At 39.8% G+C, this 21454-nt stretch overlaps 1 protein-coding gene across 2 annotated transcripts in view; it reads right to left on the reverse strand.

Moving 5' to 3' along the window:
* Window positions 1-21454, reverse strand: part of raf1b (Raf-1 proto-oncogene, serine/threonine kinase b) — a 105151-nt gene that overhangs the window by 18049 nt on the left and 65648 nt on the right. For both annotated transcript variants that reach the window (XM_072582194.1, XM_072582195.1), the window contains exons 8-13: window positions 18982-19009; window positions 17916-18043; window positions 16959-17076; window positions 10983-11067; window positions 9104-9280; window positions 1621-1668 (exon numbers count right to left, since the gene is read on the reverse strand). In XM_072582194.1, the coding sequence (XP_072438295.1) occupies window positions 1621-1668; window positions 9104-9280; window positions 10983-11067; window positions 16959-17076; window positions 17916-18043; window positions 18982-19009 (584 nt within the window). The remainder of the gene's footprint in view (window positions 1-1620; window positions 1669-9103; window positions 9281-10982; window positions 11068-16958; window positions 17077-17915; window positions 18044-18981; window positions 19010-21454) is intronic.

Raw genomic sequence — 21454 nt, forward strand, 5'->3', positions numbered from 1 at the left:
AATAGTAGCCTTCAAAAGACAGTTGGCAAGTTTATGAAGGAGAAAAAAAGTTCAGGGATAGCATTAAAAAGCAGAGATCGGAAATAAATAGACTGTCCCTTGAAATATGTGGCATAGACTTAATGGGCATTCTGAATAGCCACCTATGCCATGATTTAATGATTCTCTCATTCAGCTACAGTACCACAGAAACACAGAGGTACAGTACACAGACTTTTCTTCTATGATTAACTCCACTTGTTGTTAAAGGAAGCTGCCAAATATCAAATGATAACTTAATCCATCCTATGTGTCAGCTCTAAACATATGAACATCTTAGATGCTCATGAACATATTGAAAATAAAAATAGTACTCTGAATTCTTCAGGAAAGTGAAGGATAAATGGCAGGTGAAAAGCATTTCAAAATGTATTTGGGGATTTGATCAGCTGAATTTATAGCTTCATAAACTTACTTGATTGTTGCAATGAACCTCGAGAATCACATTACTGTAACAAACACCAGAGGATGTGGAAGGAAGTGTGACAGATAAGAATCATGAATTTTTTTTTTAATCTTAAAAATATAGATAAGTAAAGACATGACATCAAAAACACCTAGCACATATCCATCATACTCTAGATGTCAAATTTTATTACAAATTCCAAACAAACTTAAAAGTTAATGAAGAAACAATCAGGCAACTTAAAAAGAAATAAAGAAGACAATCAGACATGCTCTTTTGACATGTAGCCTGAAATTTGTAAATGCCTGATGATTTGCAAGTTTTCCACACTGATAAGCAACTGCTTTGATACAATCATCTCCACTGTAAATAATATATTGTGTCTTATGTAATTGCCAAATAATTAACAATATTCAATCATTTTCTTATCCAATCGCTACATTGCTACTCTACCACACATTATCCAGATTTTATCCCACACATCTCAGTGAACCAGGGCTGTTCCCAATAGAAATCACCCAGAAATTACATATTTTGGTTATATTGTACAGACCAAGTTCCCTATTTGAATCGAATACTGTATGGTCACACAAAATGTGAAACAGCCATACAAATCAATGCTGACTCCAGAGTGCATGCACTGTTCGTGGACTTTCTTCCATCAAGTGAATTTTGTTTCATTGATTGCCCTATGAAAGATGTTGAAAAGATCACTAATTGTGTCCTAAGTAGCCTATCAATATGAAACTGCCTATTCAGGAATCTGGCTATAGACAGAAGAATGTGAATGACACTAAATTTCTTTGTAATAACACAGGGGAACTCAGAATCTAACTTAGTCATCGTCCATAACGCCATCAATTAAAATGGCTCTTGTAATCTGCATCACCCTTTGTTAGCTAGTCATCAGTTAGGTATTCAGAAGGGTGCATATCAGTGAGTTAGGTGAGAATGTAAAATGCTACAGGAAGCAAGACTCAAACCTGAGCTGCAAATAAAGCAAACTGATTTGTGTGGATGGGGATGGGAATTCCATTACTTTTCATGATGCTATCCTGAAAAATCTCATGTTTGGCACTCATCGAAATTTGGCATTTATTTCTGCTGTATGTCATCCAACTGAATTCCTCTAAAGAATAAACAATAAAAGGTCAAATAACAAATAAAAAAGGATATTATTTGATTTCATGTCTCTGTGGATAATATTCTTTGCATGTAAGTAACTGTAAAAGAAGCAAACCACACAGTCAGGCTGTTATGTTCAGGTTGTGATACTTTGGCCATTTATGTAGTTTTTCTCTTCCCATCAGTAAACCTATGTCTCCAACAGAAATAATGCAAAAAAGGTTAAGCAATACTTTCCATGTATCTGTCATTGTACCTTTTGGAATCTGCAATACCTGTATAAGTAGCCTGCTTCATAGATTTACTGTTGTGGACACGGGACATTATTGTTTCCCCTTTGCTCTTTCATGGAGAGTGATTTGCATGGCAGATTCTGAAAAATGAGGCATCTTCTCTCCATTTACCTGGCCCTTGAGCCTACTTGTCTCTCTCTGACAACCTCTCTCTGTTAAACCGTCTCATAGCTTGGCACAGAAATAAATTAGGAGTTAAAAATGGGCCCACAGATCCAGCCCAATAAAGTTAGCAGTCAACTGACTTGACCAATCTTTGTTCCTTACTTAGCTGTTGCTTCCCCAGACTACAATCTGCATGTTGAACAATTTATACGTATATGCATCCCAGAGCAGTACCTCTATTATATGCAAGTCAGACTCTTAAAGACAGGAGAACAATTTGAATAGCCAGGAATTTCTATTTTAAATATTTTGTGGCCAGACTACACTTTGCATAAAAGTAGCGTATAAAAGGGGTGGCACGATAGCACAGTGGTTAGTGCTGTTGCCTCACAATGCCAGTGACCCGAGTTCAATTCCAATCTTGGGTAACTGTCTGTGTAGAGTTTGCATGTTCTCCCTATTCCTTCATGGATTTCTGCCAAGTGCTCGAGTTTCCTCCCACAGTCCAAAAGATGTGCAGATTAGGTGGACTGACCAAGCTACATTGCCTTGGAGTGTTCAGGGGTACACAGGTTAGGTGGATTAGCCATGGTAAAAGCCCCATGCGGGGGTGGGGGTGGGGGTGGGGGTGGGTCTGGTCTTCAGAGGGTTGGTGCAGACTTGGTGAGCTAAAGGTGATTCCTGATGAAGGGTTTTTGCCCAAAACATCGATTTTCCTACTCCTCTGATACTGCCTGACCTGCTGTGCTTTTCCAGCACCACACTCTCGACTCTAATCTCTAGCATCTGCAGTCCTCACTTTCGCCTTGGTGAGCCAAATGGCATCGTACTGTACTGTAGAGGTTCTGTGATTCTAGTTCATCTGACTACATGGAATTTCAAGGCTACTTTTATATAATAGTGATAGAACTGCCACCTGAAGCAATTTCAGATACACTTGCCACTGAAGGAATGCAATAAAGTTTCATCAAACTAATTCCTCGGATGAAGGAACTATTCTGAGGAAATATGAAGGAGATTGGGTCTTTACTGTCTGGAGTTTAGATGATTGAGAGGTGATCTTATTCAAACATGCAAATTTCTTATAGGGCTTGCCAGGGTACTTTTGCCCGAAACATCGATTGCCTTGCTCCTTGGATGCTGCCTGACCTGCTGCACTTTTCCAGCACCACTCGAATCTAGATTCTGATCTCCAGCATCTGCAGTCCTCACTTTCGCCTAAATGCAGCAAAGATACTACCCCTAGATTAGATTACTTACAGTGTGGAAACAGGCCATTCGGCACAACAAGCCCACACCGACCCTCCGAACAGCAACCCACCCCGACCCATTTACCCATTCACCAAACACTACGGGCAATTTAGCATGGCCAATTCACCTAACCTGCACATTTTTGGACTGTGGGAGGAAACCGGAGCACCTGGAGGAAACCCACGCAGACACGGGGAGAATGTGCAAACTCCACACAGACAGTTACCTGAGGCAGGAATTGAACCCGGGTCTCTGGCGCTGTAAGGCAGCAGTGCTAACCACTGTGCCGCACCCCTAGCTGAGAGTCTAAAAGACAGTTTTAGAATAAGGGAAAGCCAAGCATCAGACCCTTTCAAATTTTTGGAATTCTCTGTACCAGTGGGCTGGGGAGGCTTAGTCACTGAGTGTATTCCAAAAGACGATCATTGGATTTCTACATATTAAAAACGTCAATGTTGTACAGGAAAATGGGATTGAAGTTGAAGATCAGTAATGATCTCATTGAATGTTGGAAGCTCTGATGGCTGTTTGGCCTACTACTGTTCTTATTTCTAATGTTCTTCTGTTCTTTTGCAGCTACTACAAGTTTTGGTTCATCTGAGCTGATAACCTACTGTTAACAAAATAAGAGAAATCTGATCAAATTACAAATTTGACAGAAACTTCTGAAAATGTGGGTCTCCAATATAGATAGGCCCCTGCCTAATATTACAGAACAGTCTTCAGTGACAAGAGTATTATTGACAACATTCAATCAACTCAGAAGTGCCTTATGAGTCACAGTTAGATTTTTTTCAAATAAACAATTTACTTATCACCAAGCACAATTGACCACTGTACTGGATTAGTGGTGTTCACTTATTCAACTTCAATACAATTAAACAACAGGGTCTGTGCACCCTGTTCTGTTTCTTCAGCAGTGAACTCTTCAGTAACAGAAACTAATATTTAGAACTACAGTTTGGAAACTGAGGTACAACATTGTTCCAGATAGTGTATACAAAGAGGTTATTAAAAAGTAGATAGGTACAATAGCAGCAGAATGCAGATTCTTAATTTTTACACTGATAATGCTCTACTTGTATTCATCAACCTGGGACTCTAGAATTCCATTCACTTACACCATTGTCATTTCTCTCTTGATTCTTTATATAAAGAATCAGAAATTGAACTCAACAGGGATATAGTCATTTACTTTCCATTGTCATACTATTTTACAATTTGGAAAATGGTTTTCAATTAATTCCATGAATCCTACTCTTTTTTATACAAGCCTTACATAAGCATCATTGAAAAGTTCAGCAAGTTTGTCTAATGAATTTACATAAATGGACCCAAGGTTCATCATAAATATTAACTCATTTCTGAAATAAATAGAAAGATAATTCCTTTGGATTCATGGTACCCTCACATTCATCACAGGGTGCAAGTGTCACTTACGAGGTCAGGATTTATTTTTCATCCCTCACTGCCTTGAGAAGGTGCTAATGTGCTCTTCCTCAACCTTGTTATCTGAAAAGCAAGACATTGCCACAGTGCTGCAGGAAGTCAGGACGAGAGTTTATTCTATAAAACTTCCTGACTCTGAAGTATCCTTGTCCTCATGATATGTAAACAGTTGGTCCCATGATGTTTCCAGTCAATGGTGGTTCTCTAGGATATTAATGGTGGGTGGTTCAATGCAGTCATACTATTGAATACCAATGGAAGGCAGTTGGGCACTTTAATGTTAGAGATGATCGTTGCCCTGGCTCTTGTCAGGTACAAGTTGTCATTTACCATTTAGGAGGCCAATTCTGTATGTCATTAAGATTTTATTGTATACGAGTAAAGACTGCTTCATTATTCGAGCAATTACAAATGGAACTGAATACTGGGCAATCACCAGCAAAATCCCCATTTCAGAAGTTATGACAGAGATAAATTTATTGTTAAAGAAGTTAGGTAAAATAAAACCAGTATCATAAAAGCAGCTAAATGTTGCCCTGAGAAGCTACGACAGTGATGTTCTGGAGCTGAAATAATTAGCCTGCAACCATAATTATATTTCCTTTGTTACAGGTATACTTCCAGCTCCTTGGTAGCTCATTCGATCTTTTGCAGTCATGATGTCAAGGGCAGTCTCTCACTTCACCTGTGGAATTCAACTCTTTGGAACCGAGGCCGTTAACAAAATAGTTCAGCTGGAACCAACTTGACCTCTGGAAAACAGGCTATGTCTCAATAAGTAGCAAAAGATGACTCCGTTATTGGTACCTTACATCACTTTGCTGATAATTGAGAATAGGCTGATGGAGTGTTAAATGGACAGATTGTATTTGTTCTGTATGTTATGGAGATACGAGGACAATTTTTCAACTTTATTAATGCCGGTTGGCTTGAGCCAAGTCAACTGCCAAGCATAAGTCTCTAATACTACTGTCAGTATTTTGTTGAGGCCTATAGTTTTTGTGCTTAGTTGTTTCTTGATATTGCTTAGACTGAAATTGAAGACTGTTGTTTGTAATCGAAGGGACAGAGGTGGATCATCTACTTCCAGCTGAAGAACATTTCAACATTTCTGCTTTGTCTTCTACAGTCATTTGTTTTCATTGAGGAAGGGGAAATTTTTGGAACTTCTTCATTATGTTAGTTATTCAATTGTTCATCATCATTCATGTTTAGATGACAGATCTTTGATCGGACTTGTTGGCTCTGGGGACTTTTAGCTCTAACTGTTGCATTCATGTGGTCCCAATGTTGAAGCTTCAGCAGGTTGACTCATTTTCAGTTCCACCAGGTGCTATTCCTGCGCCTATTTCTGCACCCTTCATTGAATCAGAGTTATTCTCCTGGCTTGATAAGAATGGTGGAGTGAGGGATTTTTGCTCAAGAAGGGGAGTGGAGACAACCCTGGTAATCATAGACCAATGAGCCTTACTTCAGTTGTGGGTAAAGTGGTGGACAAGGTTATCAGAGATAGGGTTTATAATCATCTCGATAGGAATAAGTTGATTTGGGATAGTCAGCATGGTCTTGTGAAGATACGTCATGCCTCATAGACCTTGAGTTCTTTGAGAAGGTGACCAAACAGTGGATGAGGGTAAAGCCATTCATGTAGTGTATATAGATTTCAGTAAGGTGTTTGATAAGGTTCCCCGTGGTAGGCTATAGCACAAAATACTGAGGCATGGGATTGAGGGCGATTTAGCGGATCAGAAATTGGCTTGCTGAAAGAAGACAGAGGGTGGTGGTTGATGGGAAATGTTAATTCTGGAGTTCAACTACTAGTGGTGTACAGCATGGATCTGTTTTGGGTCCACTGCTGTTTGTCATTTTTACAAACGACCTGGATGAGGGCGTAGAAGGATGGTTTAGTAAATTTGCAGATGACACTAAGGTTGCTACAGTTGTGGATAATGCTGAAGGATATTGTAGGTTACAGAGGTACGTAGAGAAGCTGCAGAGCTGGGCTGAGAGGTGGCAAATGGAGTTTAATGGAGAAAAATGTGAGGCGATTCACTTTGGAAGGAGTAACAGGAATGCAGAGTACTGGGTGAATGGTAAGATTCTTGGTAAAGTAGATGAGCAGAGAGATATCGGTGTCCATGTCTATAGATCCCTCAAAGTTGCCACCCAGGTTGATAGGGCTGTTAAGAAGGCATACAGTGTGTTAGCTTTTATTAGTTGAGGGATTGAGTTTCAGAACCATGAGGTCATGCTACAGCTGTACAAAACGCTGATGAAGCCATACTTGGAGTATTGCGTGCAGTTTTGATCACCACATTATAGGAAGGATGTGAAAGCTTTGGAAAGGGTTCGGAGGAGATTTACTAGGATGTTGCCTGATATGGAGGGAAAGTCTTATGAGGAAAGGTTGAGGGACTTGATGCTGTTTTAGTTATAGAGAAGAAGGTTGAGAAGTGACTTAATTGAGACATATAAGATAATCAGAGGATTAGATCAGGTAGAAAGTGAGAGCCTTTTTCCTAGGATGGTGATGGCTAGCATGAGGGGCCATAGCATCAAATTGCAGGGTGACAGATATCAAACAGATGTTGGAGGTAGTTACTTTACTGAGAGATTAATAGGGGCGTGGAACGTACTGCCTGCAACAGTTGTAGACTCGCCAACTTTATGGGCATTTAAATGATCTTTGGACAGACATATGGACGAGAATGGAATAGTGTAGGTTAGATAGGCTTCAGATGGGTTTAACAGGGCGGTGCAACATCGAGAGCCAAAGGGCCTGTAATGCGCTGTAATGTTCTTTGTTCTATGTACTGCATCATGAGATTGCAGGTCACGGTGGAATCTAATTCTTCCTTTGCTAATGACCCACAGAGCTCGTGGATACCCAGTTTAAGCTACTGGATGTATTCTGAATCATCCCATTTAGTATGGTGAGGATGTTACACATTGCAGTGTAGCAGGTCTTCAATGTGAAGGTGAGACTCCATCACGAAATGGATGCTGCTGAGATCACGCCTGTCAATACCATCATGGATATCTCCAGCTGCAACAGGAAGATTGTCAGGACAAAGTGAAGTGTGTATCAATTCTCTCACAATCTTCTGCAAGCTCAGTCTAGCATATGTCTCTTAGGACTCAGCAAATTCAGTCAAGAGTGGTGCTACTGAGTCACTCTGCTGATCAGTGTTGTCGCTCCGATGTTCTGTACACAGCGCTGATGCATTGGCTTCTGGTTTTAGAAATCATTGCTGTGCACAAACCTCGGAGATCCACTCACCAATAAGTAAATTAGGGAGACTGTAGCTATTGATACACATGCAGGCCCCACCAGGAGTACATTCTGTGCCTTTGCTGCTTTCAGTGCTTCTATCAAATGGTGTTCAAAATGGGAAGCACCAATTGACTAACTCAGGGAGAGCAGTTGGTGGCAATCAGCAGATTTCATTGTTAATGTTTGACCTGATGACAAGAGACTTAGTGGGATCCACAATTATTGTTAAAGACTCCCAGGTCCAGTCACTGCCCACTGTGTACCACTGTGCTGCAATCTCTGTTCTGTCTTGCCAGCAGTACCTTAGACCTTCCAACACTAGTTTATTCAATCGTGATATAACTGGTACAATTTGTGGTCCGAGCTCTCATGAAACTAATGTTTCAGAGCTAAAAAAAGAAGTTTATGTAGTAGCTTTTATAACTTCAGGATAATCCAATGGCTTAAAGCTAAATGCTTCAAATAACATTTCATTAACGTAAGAAACCAGTAACTAAAAGCACACAATAAATTCCCACAAATAACAGATAATCCGCTGTAGTTATGTTGAGGCAGGAGTAAGCATTAGCTTGAATATCACAAACAACTCCACTGCTCTTGCTTGAAATGGTGCTACGTGATTTTTTATGTCCACCTGAGAAAGGGCAAGGCCTCTCATACAAAAGATAACATCAGCAATATTGTAGCACTCCCTCACTATTGCACTGAAATGATAGCCAGGATATTGTCTTTCAATTATCTTGACTGGGCATACACCGAGAATTGTCTCACTCAGTAGTGAGAGTACTATCATCTGAGCCACAATTAGGCTCCATGTGGCATTAAAGATTCCAACAAAAAAAATCCTGTTTCAACAAAAGAACAGATATTAAAAGTATTTGTACAAACCCTAGGCCTAAAGCAGAACTGTTGCCTTGGGCTTCTTCAGTGCATGATATCTATTCAGACCAGATTTATTTGCATAGCTTCATAAAATGAACACAACATGGGATGAAAATACCAGATTATCTAAAGAAAATGTAGTTGTAAGAATAGAATCACCTGAAGGGTTATATGTGGAACTAAATAACACCAGAACAACATTTTGATTTAAGGTACGCAATAAGATCAGAAAGTATTTGTCAGTATAGCAGAATGCTGATCATTAAAAGTTGTACTCACTCCATCCCTTGGGCTGTCTGGCGAGCAATGTCAATGAGCTGAAACATCTCCAGCTTTATTTCCTGCACATGTAAATGCTGATAGAGGCTGTTGCCTTCACACCACTGGGTAACAATAGCCAAGTTAAACTTGGTCATGTAGCCCATAAATAATAAGATGTTTACATGTCGTGTCTTTCTGTGACAGGAAAACAGATTACAATCAGAAAAACACCTGCCATTAAAAATGTCTGATAAGAAAGAAAACTGAATTTTACATAGTCTATATTTTTATTTTACCAATTTCCTCACCACTCAAATAGTGTTGACTATTTGCTCAGCTGAATAACTTTTGAGACAGCCATACATTTGACCTATTAACCATGGTAATATCTAAAAGCTAGTTGACAAAATTTTGATTCTTAACATGCAAATTTCTATTCCAGATTCTGGAAAGCAATCCTGAAGATTCATGAGCAATGCAGTGAAACTGAAAAATCAGGGTGCTGGGATGTATTCATGTATAAATTAACATAATATGGAACATGGTTTGTTGGCCCTGCAGAAAATCTTGGTCAGGCTTTACCTAGAGCAACGTATCCAGTTCTGACCTTTTCCAATGGAGATAATTAAGAAGCTTTGAAGAGGTTGTACAGGTGGGTCACAGGACTAATTCCTAGTACACAGTTTTTTAAGTTATCAAGATAAGCTAAACATTGGAATTCTATACTTTAGAGACATGTGTACATATAGAGATAATCTGATTGACCTTCTAAGATAGTGACGGAAACAGTTTGTGTTTCAGTTACAGTTTGTCCAAAATTTTATATTGTACAAGGTCAAATCTAGTTCAGCTACAGGAAGATGGTTCTCTTCCCAGATAGTAAAAGACCTCTAGAACAGGCTCTAATCTAATGTAATGAGAAGTTGACATGTTGAATTGCCTCAAATGCGGCTTGCATATCATGTCTTAGTCAGGGAATTCAGGGCAGCGGATTGCCTGGACTAGTCTAATTGCCTAGATGGGTGCAAAGGCGATTTCCTAGATATCTATAGCAAACTAGCCTTCAGGTGCGTGGATTCAGTTGGAGTGTGAAGGATGTTGTAATACGCAAGGTATTGCAATTGTGAGGATAGACTGGTTGGGCCAGGGGTCATTCCCTATTAATCATTGTTCACAGATTTGTAATTCGCAGTTCAAACAATGGTCAATTTTTCTCCTCTGGAGCCAGGTTTTAGATTAGATTAGATTCCCTACAGTGTGGAAATAGACCCTACGGCCCAACAAGTCCACACCGACCCTCTGAAGATTAACCCATCCAGACCCATTCCCCTATGTTTATCCGTGGCTAATTGTATTGAGGTGAGCTATTGCACCAATACTACAACAGTCCTGATCAAGTAAATTAACCCACATAAGACGGCACGGTGGCCCAGTGGTTAGCACTGCTGCCTCACAGTGCCAGGGACCTGGTTCAATTCTAGCCTCAGGTGAGTCTGTGTGGAGTTTCCACATTCTCCCCATGTCTGCATAGGTTTCCTCCGGGTGTTCTGGTTTCCTCCCACAATACAAAGATATGCAGATTAGGTGAATTAGCCATGTTGAATTGTCCATAGTGTTCAGGGATGTACAGGTCAGGTACATTAGTTAGGGATAAATGTAGAGTGCTAAGATATGGGTCTGGGTGGGTTACTCTTCGGAGGGTTGGTATGGACTTGTTGGGCTGAATGGCCTGTTTCCACACTGTAGGGATTCTATAATTCATAAACAAATCACACCTTGCGCTTGCTATTTCATATAAAGCTTTGAGAGAAATGATCTGTCAATCTTCATTTCTGGTAGTAATCGTTAAGGGAGGACTATTATTCAAGTTACTGGAACAACTTTCAATTTTCCTTACCTTAGTACCTGAACTTCATTCCGAAAAGCCTGAAGTTGTTCTGGTGTTGGATCTGTCACCTTTAGAATTTTTACAGCTACATCACCTGAAATACCAAGTTCACAACAACTTGATGAGGATAGGGATGGCAAGGTTCAGGAACCTTGGATAACAGATATTGAAAGTATGACAATGCTGTCACTTTTAAAAAGGTTATTTTACCCTTGTTTTTTTTGAAGAGAGGTCATCAAAGCAGAGGTACGCAAGAGTCTAGTTTAACAATGGAAAGGGGGTGACCAGTTCACCCACTTCAGGTTTTACTGTAGTTTATTTTTAGCTGTGGGAGTCACAAGATGTGAGTGTCCAGGGAAGTTGCAAACTTCAGTAAAGAAGTCCACTGATTTTCTTCTGAAATCTCTCTCTGGAAGTTGTTCCCTCCTGCCTTTGTGAATCTGTGTTTGAATTTACGTTTTGCTAAGGGGTGTGTTTATGGGATGTTACTGTGTGTTCCTGATGAAAGGCTTATGCCCAAAATATCAATTCTCCTGCTCCTTGGATACTGCCTGACCTGCTGTGCTTTTCTAGCACTACACTCTCTGTTTTGGTTCTGTTCGCCGAGCTGGGAATTTGTGTTGCAAACGTTTCGTTCCCGGTCTAGGTGACATCCTCAGTGCTTGGGAGCCTCCTGTGAAGCGCTTCAGTGATGTTTCCTCCGGCATTTATAGTGGCTTGTCTCTGCTGCTTCCGGTTGTCAGTTCCAGCTGTCCGCTGCAGTGGCCAGTATATTGGGTCCAGGTCAATGTGTTTGCTGATAGAATCTGTGGATGAGTGCCATGCCTCTAGGAATTCCCTGGCTGTTCTCTGTTTGGCTTGTCCTATGATAGTAGTATTGTCCCAGTCGAATTCATGTTGCTGGTCATCTGCGTGTGTGGCTACTAAGGATAGCTGGTCGTGTCGTTTCGTGGCTAGTTGGTGTTCATGGATGCGGATTGTTAGCTGTCTTCCTGTTTGTCCGATGTAGTGTTTTGTGCAGTCCTTGCATGGGATTTTGTACACTACATTGGTTTTGAAACACAAATTCCCAGCTTGGCGAACAGAACCACAACAACGAGCAACCGAGCTACAAATCTTCGCCCAAACTTTGAACACCTACGGGCGAGAGACATTAAGACAAGCCAGGAAATGAGAATCCTGTGCCAACCGCCTAAGCGCCACTACGAACAACTCCGGTTCCTGCATGAATGCCAAAAGAATCGAATCCTTCGACCATGTGTCAGATACAGACCACCAGTCAACAATGCATAAGCCAGGGACACAGCCAGACGCAAAACCAATGTAGTGTACAAAATCCCATGCAAGGACTGCACAAAACACTACATCGGACAAACAGGAAGACAGCTAACGATCCGCATCCATGAACACCAACTAGCCACGAAACGACACGACCAGCTATCCTTAGTAGCCATACACGCAGATGACAAGCAACATGAATTCGACTGGGACAACACTACTATTATAGGACAAGCCAAACAGAGAACAGCCAGGGAATTCCTGGAGGCATGGCACTCATCCACAGATTCTATCAACAAACACATCGACCTGGACCCAATATACCGGCCACTGCAGCGGACAGCTGGAACTGACAAATGGAAGCGGCAGAGACAAACCACTATAAATGCCGGAGGAAACATCACTGAAGAGCTTCACAGGAGGCTCCCAGGCACTGAGGATGTCACCTAGACAGGGGACGAAACGTCTGCAACACAAATTCCCAGCTTGGCGAACAGAACCGCAACAACAAGCACCCGAGCTACAAATCTTCTCCTAAACTTTGACCACACTCTCTCCTCCCTGTATTGGAATAGTTAATTAGTTAAGTTTACGTATCGTGACAGTTAAGTTTTCCAATAGTTCAGATATTCTAAATTTTGCTTTCTTTTATCCGTGTTTCAACTGTAGTGTTTAAATAAATTCTGTTTTGCCTAAAGCAGAGTGGTTTGACCAGTTGCATAACAACCTGGAATTCCCACATCACATCAGCCTGTAAAATAAAAAAAGGTTAGGGTCTAGACTACCTTCTTGAAATATTTTGAGGGGGGGGTCTGGCCTGGTCCATAACAAAAGATTAGTCAAAAAGAAAAAGGGAGCCTATGTAAGCTTTGGGAAACTGAAATCAAACAATGCCCTTGATGAATGGAAATGAAGCAGGCTTCTCCACTGACAGCACAGCTTTGTAGCTTTGCCCAAATGTCTCAAATGACCACAGAACCACACGATCAACCCTTTAAATATGATGATGATTACATTGACTGCTGATACAAAGTGATTACTTTGTGTGACCAAACATTATGTACTTTAAACAAATAAATTACTTGGTCTCAGATTATGATGTTGAAACTTAATCTTCAATCACAGTGTCATTATGCCATGTTAATATGTATTTACTTAAAATTTAACCAAGTAATTATCATCACATAATAAGAGAGCACATAATTGAAAGTTATACTGCAAAACCAATACAAGGCCATCTATATCTCAGTTCATCTCATCATACTTCGACCATTAATATTTTGTCAGTAAAATCTTTTCAGTTTCTGCAACTTCCTTGGTGAAAAATAAATTGGATTCAAAAGTAACAAATTGAAAAACTGATCAACAAATTTTAATTATTCTCCATCTCCAAAGTAAGATCAGCAAGGAATCAGGAAAATGCAGTTCTATGGAGAAATGGGTGAATTAACTTATCAAGGGTGTGTTAAGTATTATGCAAAATTAAAATAAAATCTCCAACAACACTTTTCAACTATGAATTTTGAAAAATACTTTGTTAAAAGGGATCTTTGTTACTTTTGTACCTTCCAGATGCTTTTCTTAACTTTGGCTCTTCCAGTGATGTAAGCAAGTCATCAAAGTGAGAATCATCCTCAGTGTTTTTAACCTATGGACTAAGCAATACTTTGCATGCCAGATCCAAAATAAAAATTTCAAGCGTTGAACTTTCTTTAGAAAGTACTATAAATAGTTCTTTGCTTTGTTTTTACTTATAACAGAAGGCTTTGGCAAAAACCAAATTTTTTCATATGCAGTTGTAAGGGTAAACAGCCTGAAACCTGCAGCAATGCTGAAGAAATGGTACAAGCAGCATCAAGAGCTTGTTTGCTAATGACAACAGAGGGTTTAACAGTGAGATGGATTGTATGATGAAGAAACTACATCCTGCCTTGGCACTGGCCAGTGCCTTATTTCCCATATGATGCTTAAAATAAACAGGTTAGTGGAACAGACAGAGGGTTCAATTCAATGTGGAAATGTGTGAGGTATTAATATATCTTGGAAGGAAAAACAAGAAACAGAAGTATGTCCTTAGTGGAAAGATGCTGAAGTATTTGGCCGAGTGTTCAAATACCTAATTTCCTGAGACAGAGTTGGGAGATAAAGTTATGAAAATATCATAAGAAAAAGAGGTAAAACTACACAAAGGCAAACTTTACTATATGGAGAAACTGAGGCAGAGACTATTGCATCTTTTAAGAGTATAAATCTTTTGGAGCAAATAAAAAAGCAGGACTTCAGAGTGAGAGCACTAATTAGTTTTGCTCTGTTTCAGCAAAAAAAAGCAGTAGAAACAAAATAAACCAGTGGTTTCTTTCTATATAATCTTCTATAGCTGGTAAACAGTTCTAAACTGTAAAGCTGCCATACTAGAAGGGAAAGGAGGCATATCCAGTTAGCTTACAATACAGATTAGTGCTCAGCTCCAACTCTGGACCTGTTCTGCATTTTCACATTTAAGTGAAGCTATATGTGACCAAACTTGCTACATTTCCATTAAGGTACTTTTGCAAACTTCCTCAGCTAATCAGACTAAACAAACCATTCATTATTATCAGCAGTATAAATAACCAGTCAGAGACAGGCCAATTCACCCATATTCTCAAACACCCACCCACTGCGGTCAGGTTTTCAATTCCAAATCATATTCTCTCCAGTAAGCCACAAGCAAGGCAAGGAAAAGTCAATTTGGAACTGTGTTTATTTATTAAATTTTTTAAAAAGAGGGGAATTGAGTTGAAGTCTAAATGCCAGCTTTATGATATCTAGATAAACACTTATCCAAAAAAAAGGCATCAATTTAATTCAATTTTTCAGTTGGTTCAGGCAGTAGCAGGTATGTTCAAAAGGCCAAGTGGAAGGGTAAACTACAAGGAACACTTCACATGGTGTTTTATGAACAATTGTGACCTAACTTAGGCCATCAACCTGCAACTGTTGGATAAACCCATACACATGGCACAAGCTGCTGGAAACTGTTGGAAAAACTCAGCAGATCTAGTAGCATCTGTGAAGAGAAAGCAGAGTTAATGTTTCGACCCTTCTTCAGAATGCCATATGCAATGGCAGGCAGGTTAGGAGTCAAACACTGCACTAACCAGAGCCTATTCTCTCTAGGCCAATGTTTTCCCTAAAAAAAAAATTAAGCAAGCATAAAATTCTGTGATAAACGTGGTTTTAAGATTCAGCTTGGAGCTTGAGCTATATGTTCATTAAAACCAATCTTTGAGTCACTCACAATTCCGTAATTTTTCTTTCCGGATTACAATATATCATTCATCATCTCTTTCTCCTGCTAATTTTAATCTTTTGAGAGGTTCTCTCAAATATTAATGTTGACCTCTTTCTCTGCATCTTTTCTGGAGCTGTAACACTGTATTCTGCACTCTGTTCTGTTACCAACATGCACTTTGTATAGTACGATTTGCCTTTATAACATACAAAACAACTTTTCACCGTAGCTTGTACATGCAACAACCATAAATCAAACTCAGATGGAGATGATTCAAGACTTTGTTTTGTTCTGCATTTGCAGGACATGCATATCACTGGTTGGATCAGGCTTATTGCCCATCCCTAAATGCCTTGGAGAAGACAGTGGTGAGCTGTCTTCTTATACTGTTGCAGTCCTTGTGTTGTGGGACCATCCACAGAACTTTAGGAAGGGAGCTCTAGGATCTTGTCCCAGTGACAGTGAAGAAATGGTGATATACTTTCAAATGAGGATGTGAGAGACCTGGAGAGAAATTGCAGCCAGCAATGTCCCTTGCACCTGCTGACTTGGACCTTCTGAGGTTGGCAGGTTTGGAAGCTGCTGTCAGAGGAGCCTTGGTGCGTGGCTGACAGAGCACCTTGCGGACTGTACATACTGCTGCCACCATGCGTCAGTGGTGAAGGGAATGAACTTTGGTGGATAGAATGGCAATCAATTACTCCCAGGTCTCGTCTTTTTCCATCTATAATTGAGTGCTATGCTGCATAGATGTGTCCCCTGGTATGGCACACCCTCCAATTTTCTTTCTTTCTTTTGGATGAAATAGTAATAACGAAGGAAATTCAGACAAACACCACCATGGCTGGGGAATGAGATTTGGCCAATAAATGCCTGGTCTCACCCTCACTGCTGATTTCCTGAGAATAGGAAGTTAAAAGTTGGTCAAACTCAGTCAGAAAGGTGGCAGGTAGATCAATAGGAAAAATATCCCACTGCTTCTATAAAGCATGTTTTAGGAGATTCAGGTTAAGGCTCTTTGCTAGGTAAAGGTACAGCAAGCTTTGCACATAACTATGCTCCAGCTGAACTTGGAGTGCTTGATGTTCACAATGGGAATAGCTTATTCCCTAACTCGAACAACCTTCATATTTATATTTTGATTAATATATAAACTTCAATGGAAAAAGAAATTTTACCAAGGTATTCACAAAAGGGAAAAATACCTTTCCAAATGGATACCTCAACAAGTTTAGAAAATCAGATGGATTTTCTTCCAGAGTTACATATTCGATGGATAAAAATACAGTGTTCCAATATTTGAATGCTATGTAGGTACACCCTTGTAGTTCAAGATTTGTTATGATCCAAATCATAGACTTTATAAAACAAAAAAACATAACAACAGTAAGATGTTGGATGGATATAGAAAAAAAGAATTATGAGCTCCTTACCATGCCATTTCCCTTTGAACACAGTTCCAAAGGATCCAGAGCCTATTCGTTTCAATAATACAACTTCCTCTCCTTTTATTTCCCAATAGTAACTGGAATCTCTTTGAACACGTGGACGCTATAACAGGCATCAAACAATGGCATAAAATATTTTAGAAAATAAAAATTTAATCACTCATTTTCCTGACAGAAGTCATTAATTGATCAAAAATCATACTCCATTAACCTTCTGAAATGTCATTAGGGTTTAACTCTCAAGTTATTCAAGTACAATTCTGCAAACAAAATGATGGACAATATGTTTGTAAGGGCTACCTCAATCCATTCCATGTCAAAGCTGCTGAGTTAGTGACCTCAGCTGAGTTGAGTAAAAATGGGTTCAGCATTAATTGACTAAGGAAAGAAGGACCTTCTAGCATTGGTAATCCAGAAATTACTACTGTTAAAGTTTGAATAGGTGTGAGAGTGTTAGGATTGCAATTCAACTGCAACGTCCATCATTGTAAGGCCACCTAGAAACACTCCCTGCCAAAGCTCAGTCATGAATAACACTCACATTGAAAATAGAGGATGGCTTGCAATCATACCCTAGGAGAGCTAACATCAGCAAGAGAAGCTAGTGAAAATTAAAAACTTGAAAGGGAAAGCAAGTGCACTGCTTACACCATCAATTCTTTTTTAAATGCTATTATTTCTCATCTTCTAGAAACTCTTGGTCAGAAACTTCTGGGCCAGAGCATAAATTGAGAAAAGGTAGTTGCTAGATTTATGGGGAGAATGTCTGTTAAAGTACCAGCAGAACTATAAAAGAGTGCAACTGCTTGATACGACTATTCCAAGAATGCAGTGATCCACTAAAATATTTTCACTTATGTACATCCCAAAGACTCCCAAATCCAAAGTCATAAGCAATATGCGACAGGTCTAAATGTGCTTCACCAGTTTCCTTTGACTTACAATCTTCTTTATTCCTTCTGATGTCACTGATGGCCTTCTATCTTTGTGAGTTTGAACTGGAGACTTCTGCTTAGATTCACGTGTTGGACTTAAACTGGGCGGACTATTCGACAGTGCTGGTGCAGGAACTAAAGAAAACATAAACATTAGTTTACAGTTCTTGCTGGGCTTCATTTTTTTAAAAAAGAAAAGTGTTTCAGCTGACCCATAAATAATTTTGGATTTTTATTCTCGCAAGTTTGAAATACCATAACACTTTATGTAAAAATCCCAACCAAAAATTATTGGTCAACACATAACCCCTATTGTCCATTATGCAATCATTGACTACAATTCTTGGAGGGGAGTCTTCTGAAGTTTCTTTCGGCTCCAAGTTGACTTGCTGACGATAGAAAAGAGGAACCAGGACAACCCTCTCTGACAAACTAACAATCAAATACTTGAACCAGGAAGTTCCAAGGTAGTCGAGGACACTAATAATGTTTAGTTAAGACTCTCTCGCCTATACCTAAACCTCATCAGATGGAGGTTGAGTTGCCACCAACTTAGATGCATTAACCTAGCACATCAATGCTATAGAGGCAAAGTCATCCTATCTTTGCTGGCAAGCTATCGGAAATATATTTGATCAAAATAAAGGAGTAACTCTGCCCACATTTTGGGAATCCTTAAGCCTTTGCCATTGTCAACTGAACCTAAACTCCTTGGTCTTAATTAAGAAAATGTGTACTCAGTAACTTGGTTTGAAGACTTCAGCACAGAAGTGAATTTTCATGCTTATCAGACACCAGAGTGAACAAATTTTTTAAAATGTGAGGGAGGGTAAAATGTACTGTATGGAAAATGTAAAGGGAATGATACATTAACTTGCAGTCAGCAACCACTCGGATTACACACCACTCTTTTTGATACATCCCCACATGAAAAGGATGGCGAGAAACAAGTGTGTATCATTCCAGCATGTCTGCTCAAAGCACTTTGGCATAAGGCTCCAACCTCTCTAACATCAGTCAGTGAAAATCAGGCAGTGGTATTAGAAACAAATTAAAAATAATTATCAAATTACCTTTTTGAGTGTGACTTCTAATTACATCCTGTAAAAGTAAACAAATATATTATTTGACTATCACCACAACAAATAAGTAAAGAATTGAAAAAAAAATTAGTTAATGCATTTAGCTTATTGGAGTCTAAAATCAGTCTAAACTTAAGTAACATCTTTAATCAAAAGGAACTGAAACCAGTTAGACATGAAGAAACCATGCATCTCCTGCTTGAATTACACCTTTACGAGAAGTTCACATGTTAAAGATAAAATAACAAATTTGTAGGCAATAAACCCACACAAGTGAATATATGAATGATCAGTATTTCAAAGTAACTGCTTGAACAGAGTTTGGAAAATAGATTTGTACTGGGAAGTGGAGATGGTTCTCAACCCCATTCTCTTCCTTTCTCCATGTAACCCTTTGATCCTCTTACTAATCAAGAACACCTATCTTGGTGTTAAATACACTCAATGACTTGACCTCTACAGCCTTCTGCGGCAATGAGTTCTAAACATTAACCATCCTCTGGCTGAAGAAATTCCTCATCTCAGCTCTAAAGAGCCATGCCTTCACTCTGAGGCATTGCCCTAAGTTTCTAGTCTCCCCTACTAGTGGAAACATCTTCTCCATGTCCCCTTTATCCAGGCCTCTCAGTTTTCTATGAGTTTTAATGAGATTCCCCTCATCCTTCTCAACTTCCCAGCATACAGGCCAACAGTCCTGAACTGCCTGTCATATGACAAGCCCTTCACTCCCCAGATCATTCTTGTAAGTCTCCTTTGGACCTCCTCTAAGGCTAGCACAACCTTCCTCAGATACAGGCTCAAACCTGCTCACAGTATTCTAATTGTGGTCTGAGCAGAGCTTTATACAGCCTCAGCAGTACATTTCTGCTCTTGTATTCTAGCCCTCAAAATGACTACTAACATCTGCCTTCCTAATTGCCAACTCTTGAGCTAGGACTACCAAGTCCCTTAGTGCTTCAGATTTCTGAAGCCTTTCCTTATCATATAGATAGACTATGCCTCTTCTTCCTATCAAAGTGCATAACATCACACTTTTTCACATTGTATTCCATCTGCCATTCCTTTGCCCACTCTCCTAGTTTGCCCAAGTTCTTCTGCAGCCTTCCCGCTTCCTCAACACTACTGAACTCTCCACCTATCTGTGTCATCTGTAATTTTAGCAGCAATGTCCTCAGTTTATTCATCCAGATAGTTAATGTATAATGTGAATGGGGAGAGGGGATGGGCCGAGTGGTATTCTCCTTGGACTGTTAATCCAGAAACCTGTGTAATGTTCTGGGGACGAGTCTTGCCACAGTATATAGTTGAGTACAATTCAGTGAAAATATGGAATTAAGAGTCTAGGAGACCATTACTCCTTTGCTGATTGTTCAAAAAAAACCATCGGGTTCACAAATTCCCTTTCGGGAAGGAAAATGCCATCCTTACTGGGTCTGGCCTACATTTGACTCCAGACCCACAGCAATATAGCTGACTCTTAACTGCCCTCTGGGCAATTATGGATGAATAATAAATGCTAGCACAGCCACTGAGGCCCTCATCCTGTGAATGAATTTTAAAAACAGTTGTCCCAACACTGACCCCTGTGGAACTCCACTACTTCGTCATCAGCTGCAATCTTGGAAAAGAGTCCTTTATTCACAGCCTCTGCCTTCTACAAGACAGCCAATTCCGTATCCATGCCACGTAAAAATGAAAACAACACTTCTAACCAATGATAGTGACAAGGTTATTGATGAAGCAGCTGAAGGGTGGGCCTAGGACAAATACCTGAGGAATTTCTGGAGGCATGTTCTGGGGCTAACAACAATTGGTACATAATAACCACAACACTTTCTGTGCTAGGTTTGACTCGAGGAAACGTACCCACCAGCCTCTAAATCCCACTGAGTTCAATTTCTAAAGAGTTCTCCAATGCTACATTGAGAAAATGTCGTCTTAGCGTCAAAGACAATCATTTTCACTTTATTTCTGCAGTCAGCACTTTTGTACATGCTCGATCCAAGGCAATAAGAATGTCTGAGCTAAATGATCCTGACAGTATGAACATTGGGCATCAGTGTGCATGTTATTGGAAAGTGAGTATTGTTTGATAGCATTTTCAACAACACCTTCCAAAAGCTTTCAGATGCATATATGTGTTTTCTCACCTTAGTCAGGTAGATGCAGATATTGAATGTTGTACTGGAATGGTTTTGCTAGACCTGCAGCTGGTTTTGCAGCACAACATTCAGCACCACAGCCAAAATGTTGTTGAGTGTCTTTACTGAATGCAATGCCAATAGTCACTTATTGAAAGCACAGAATAAATCAATTAGTTGAACAAAGGGAGGTCTAATGATGGGAGCTCAGTGGAAACAAAAGTGAAATATCCACTTGGCATGCCTGGCTGAAAGTACTTGCCAACCTTTCAGCCTATGTTCTGCATTCATATGCTGGGCTCCACCATCATTGAGTATGAAGG

This window comes from Chiloscyllium punctatum, chromosome 12, assembly GCF_047496795.1.
Source record: "Chiloscyllium punctatum isolate Juve2018m chromosome 12, sChiPun1.3, whole genome shotgun sequence".
Classification (NCBI taxonomy): Eukaryota; Metazoa; Chordata; class Chondrichthyes; order Orectolobiformes; family Hemiscylliidae; genus Chiloscyllium; species Chiloscyllium punctatum.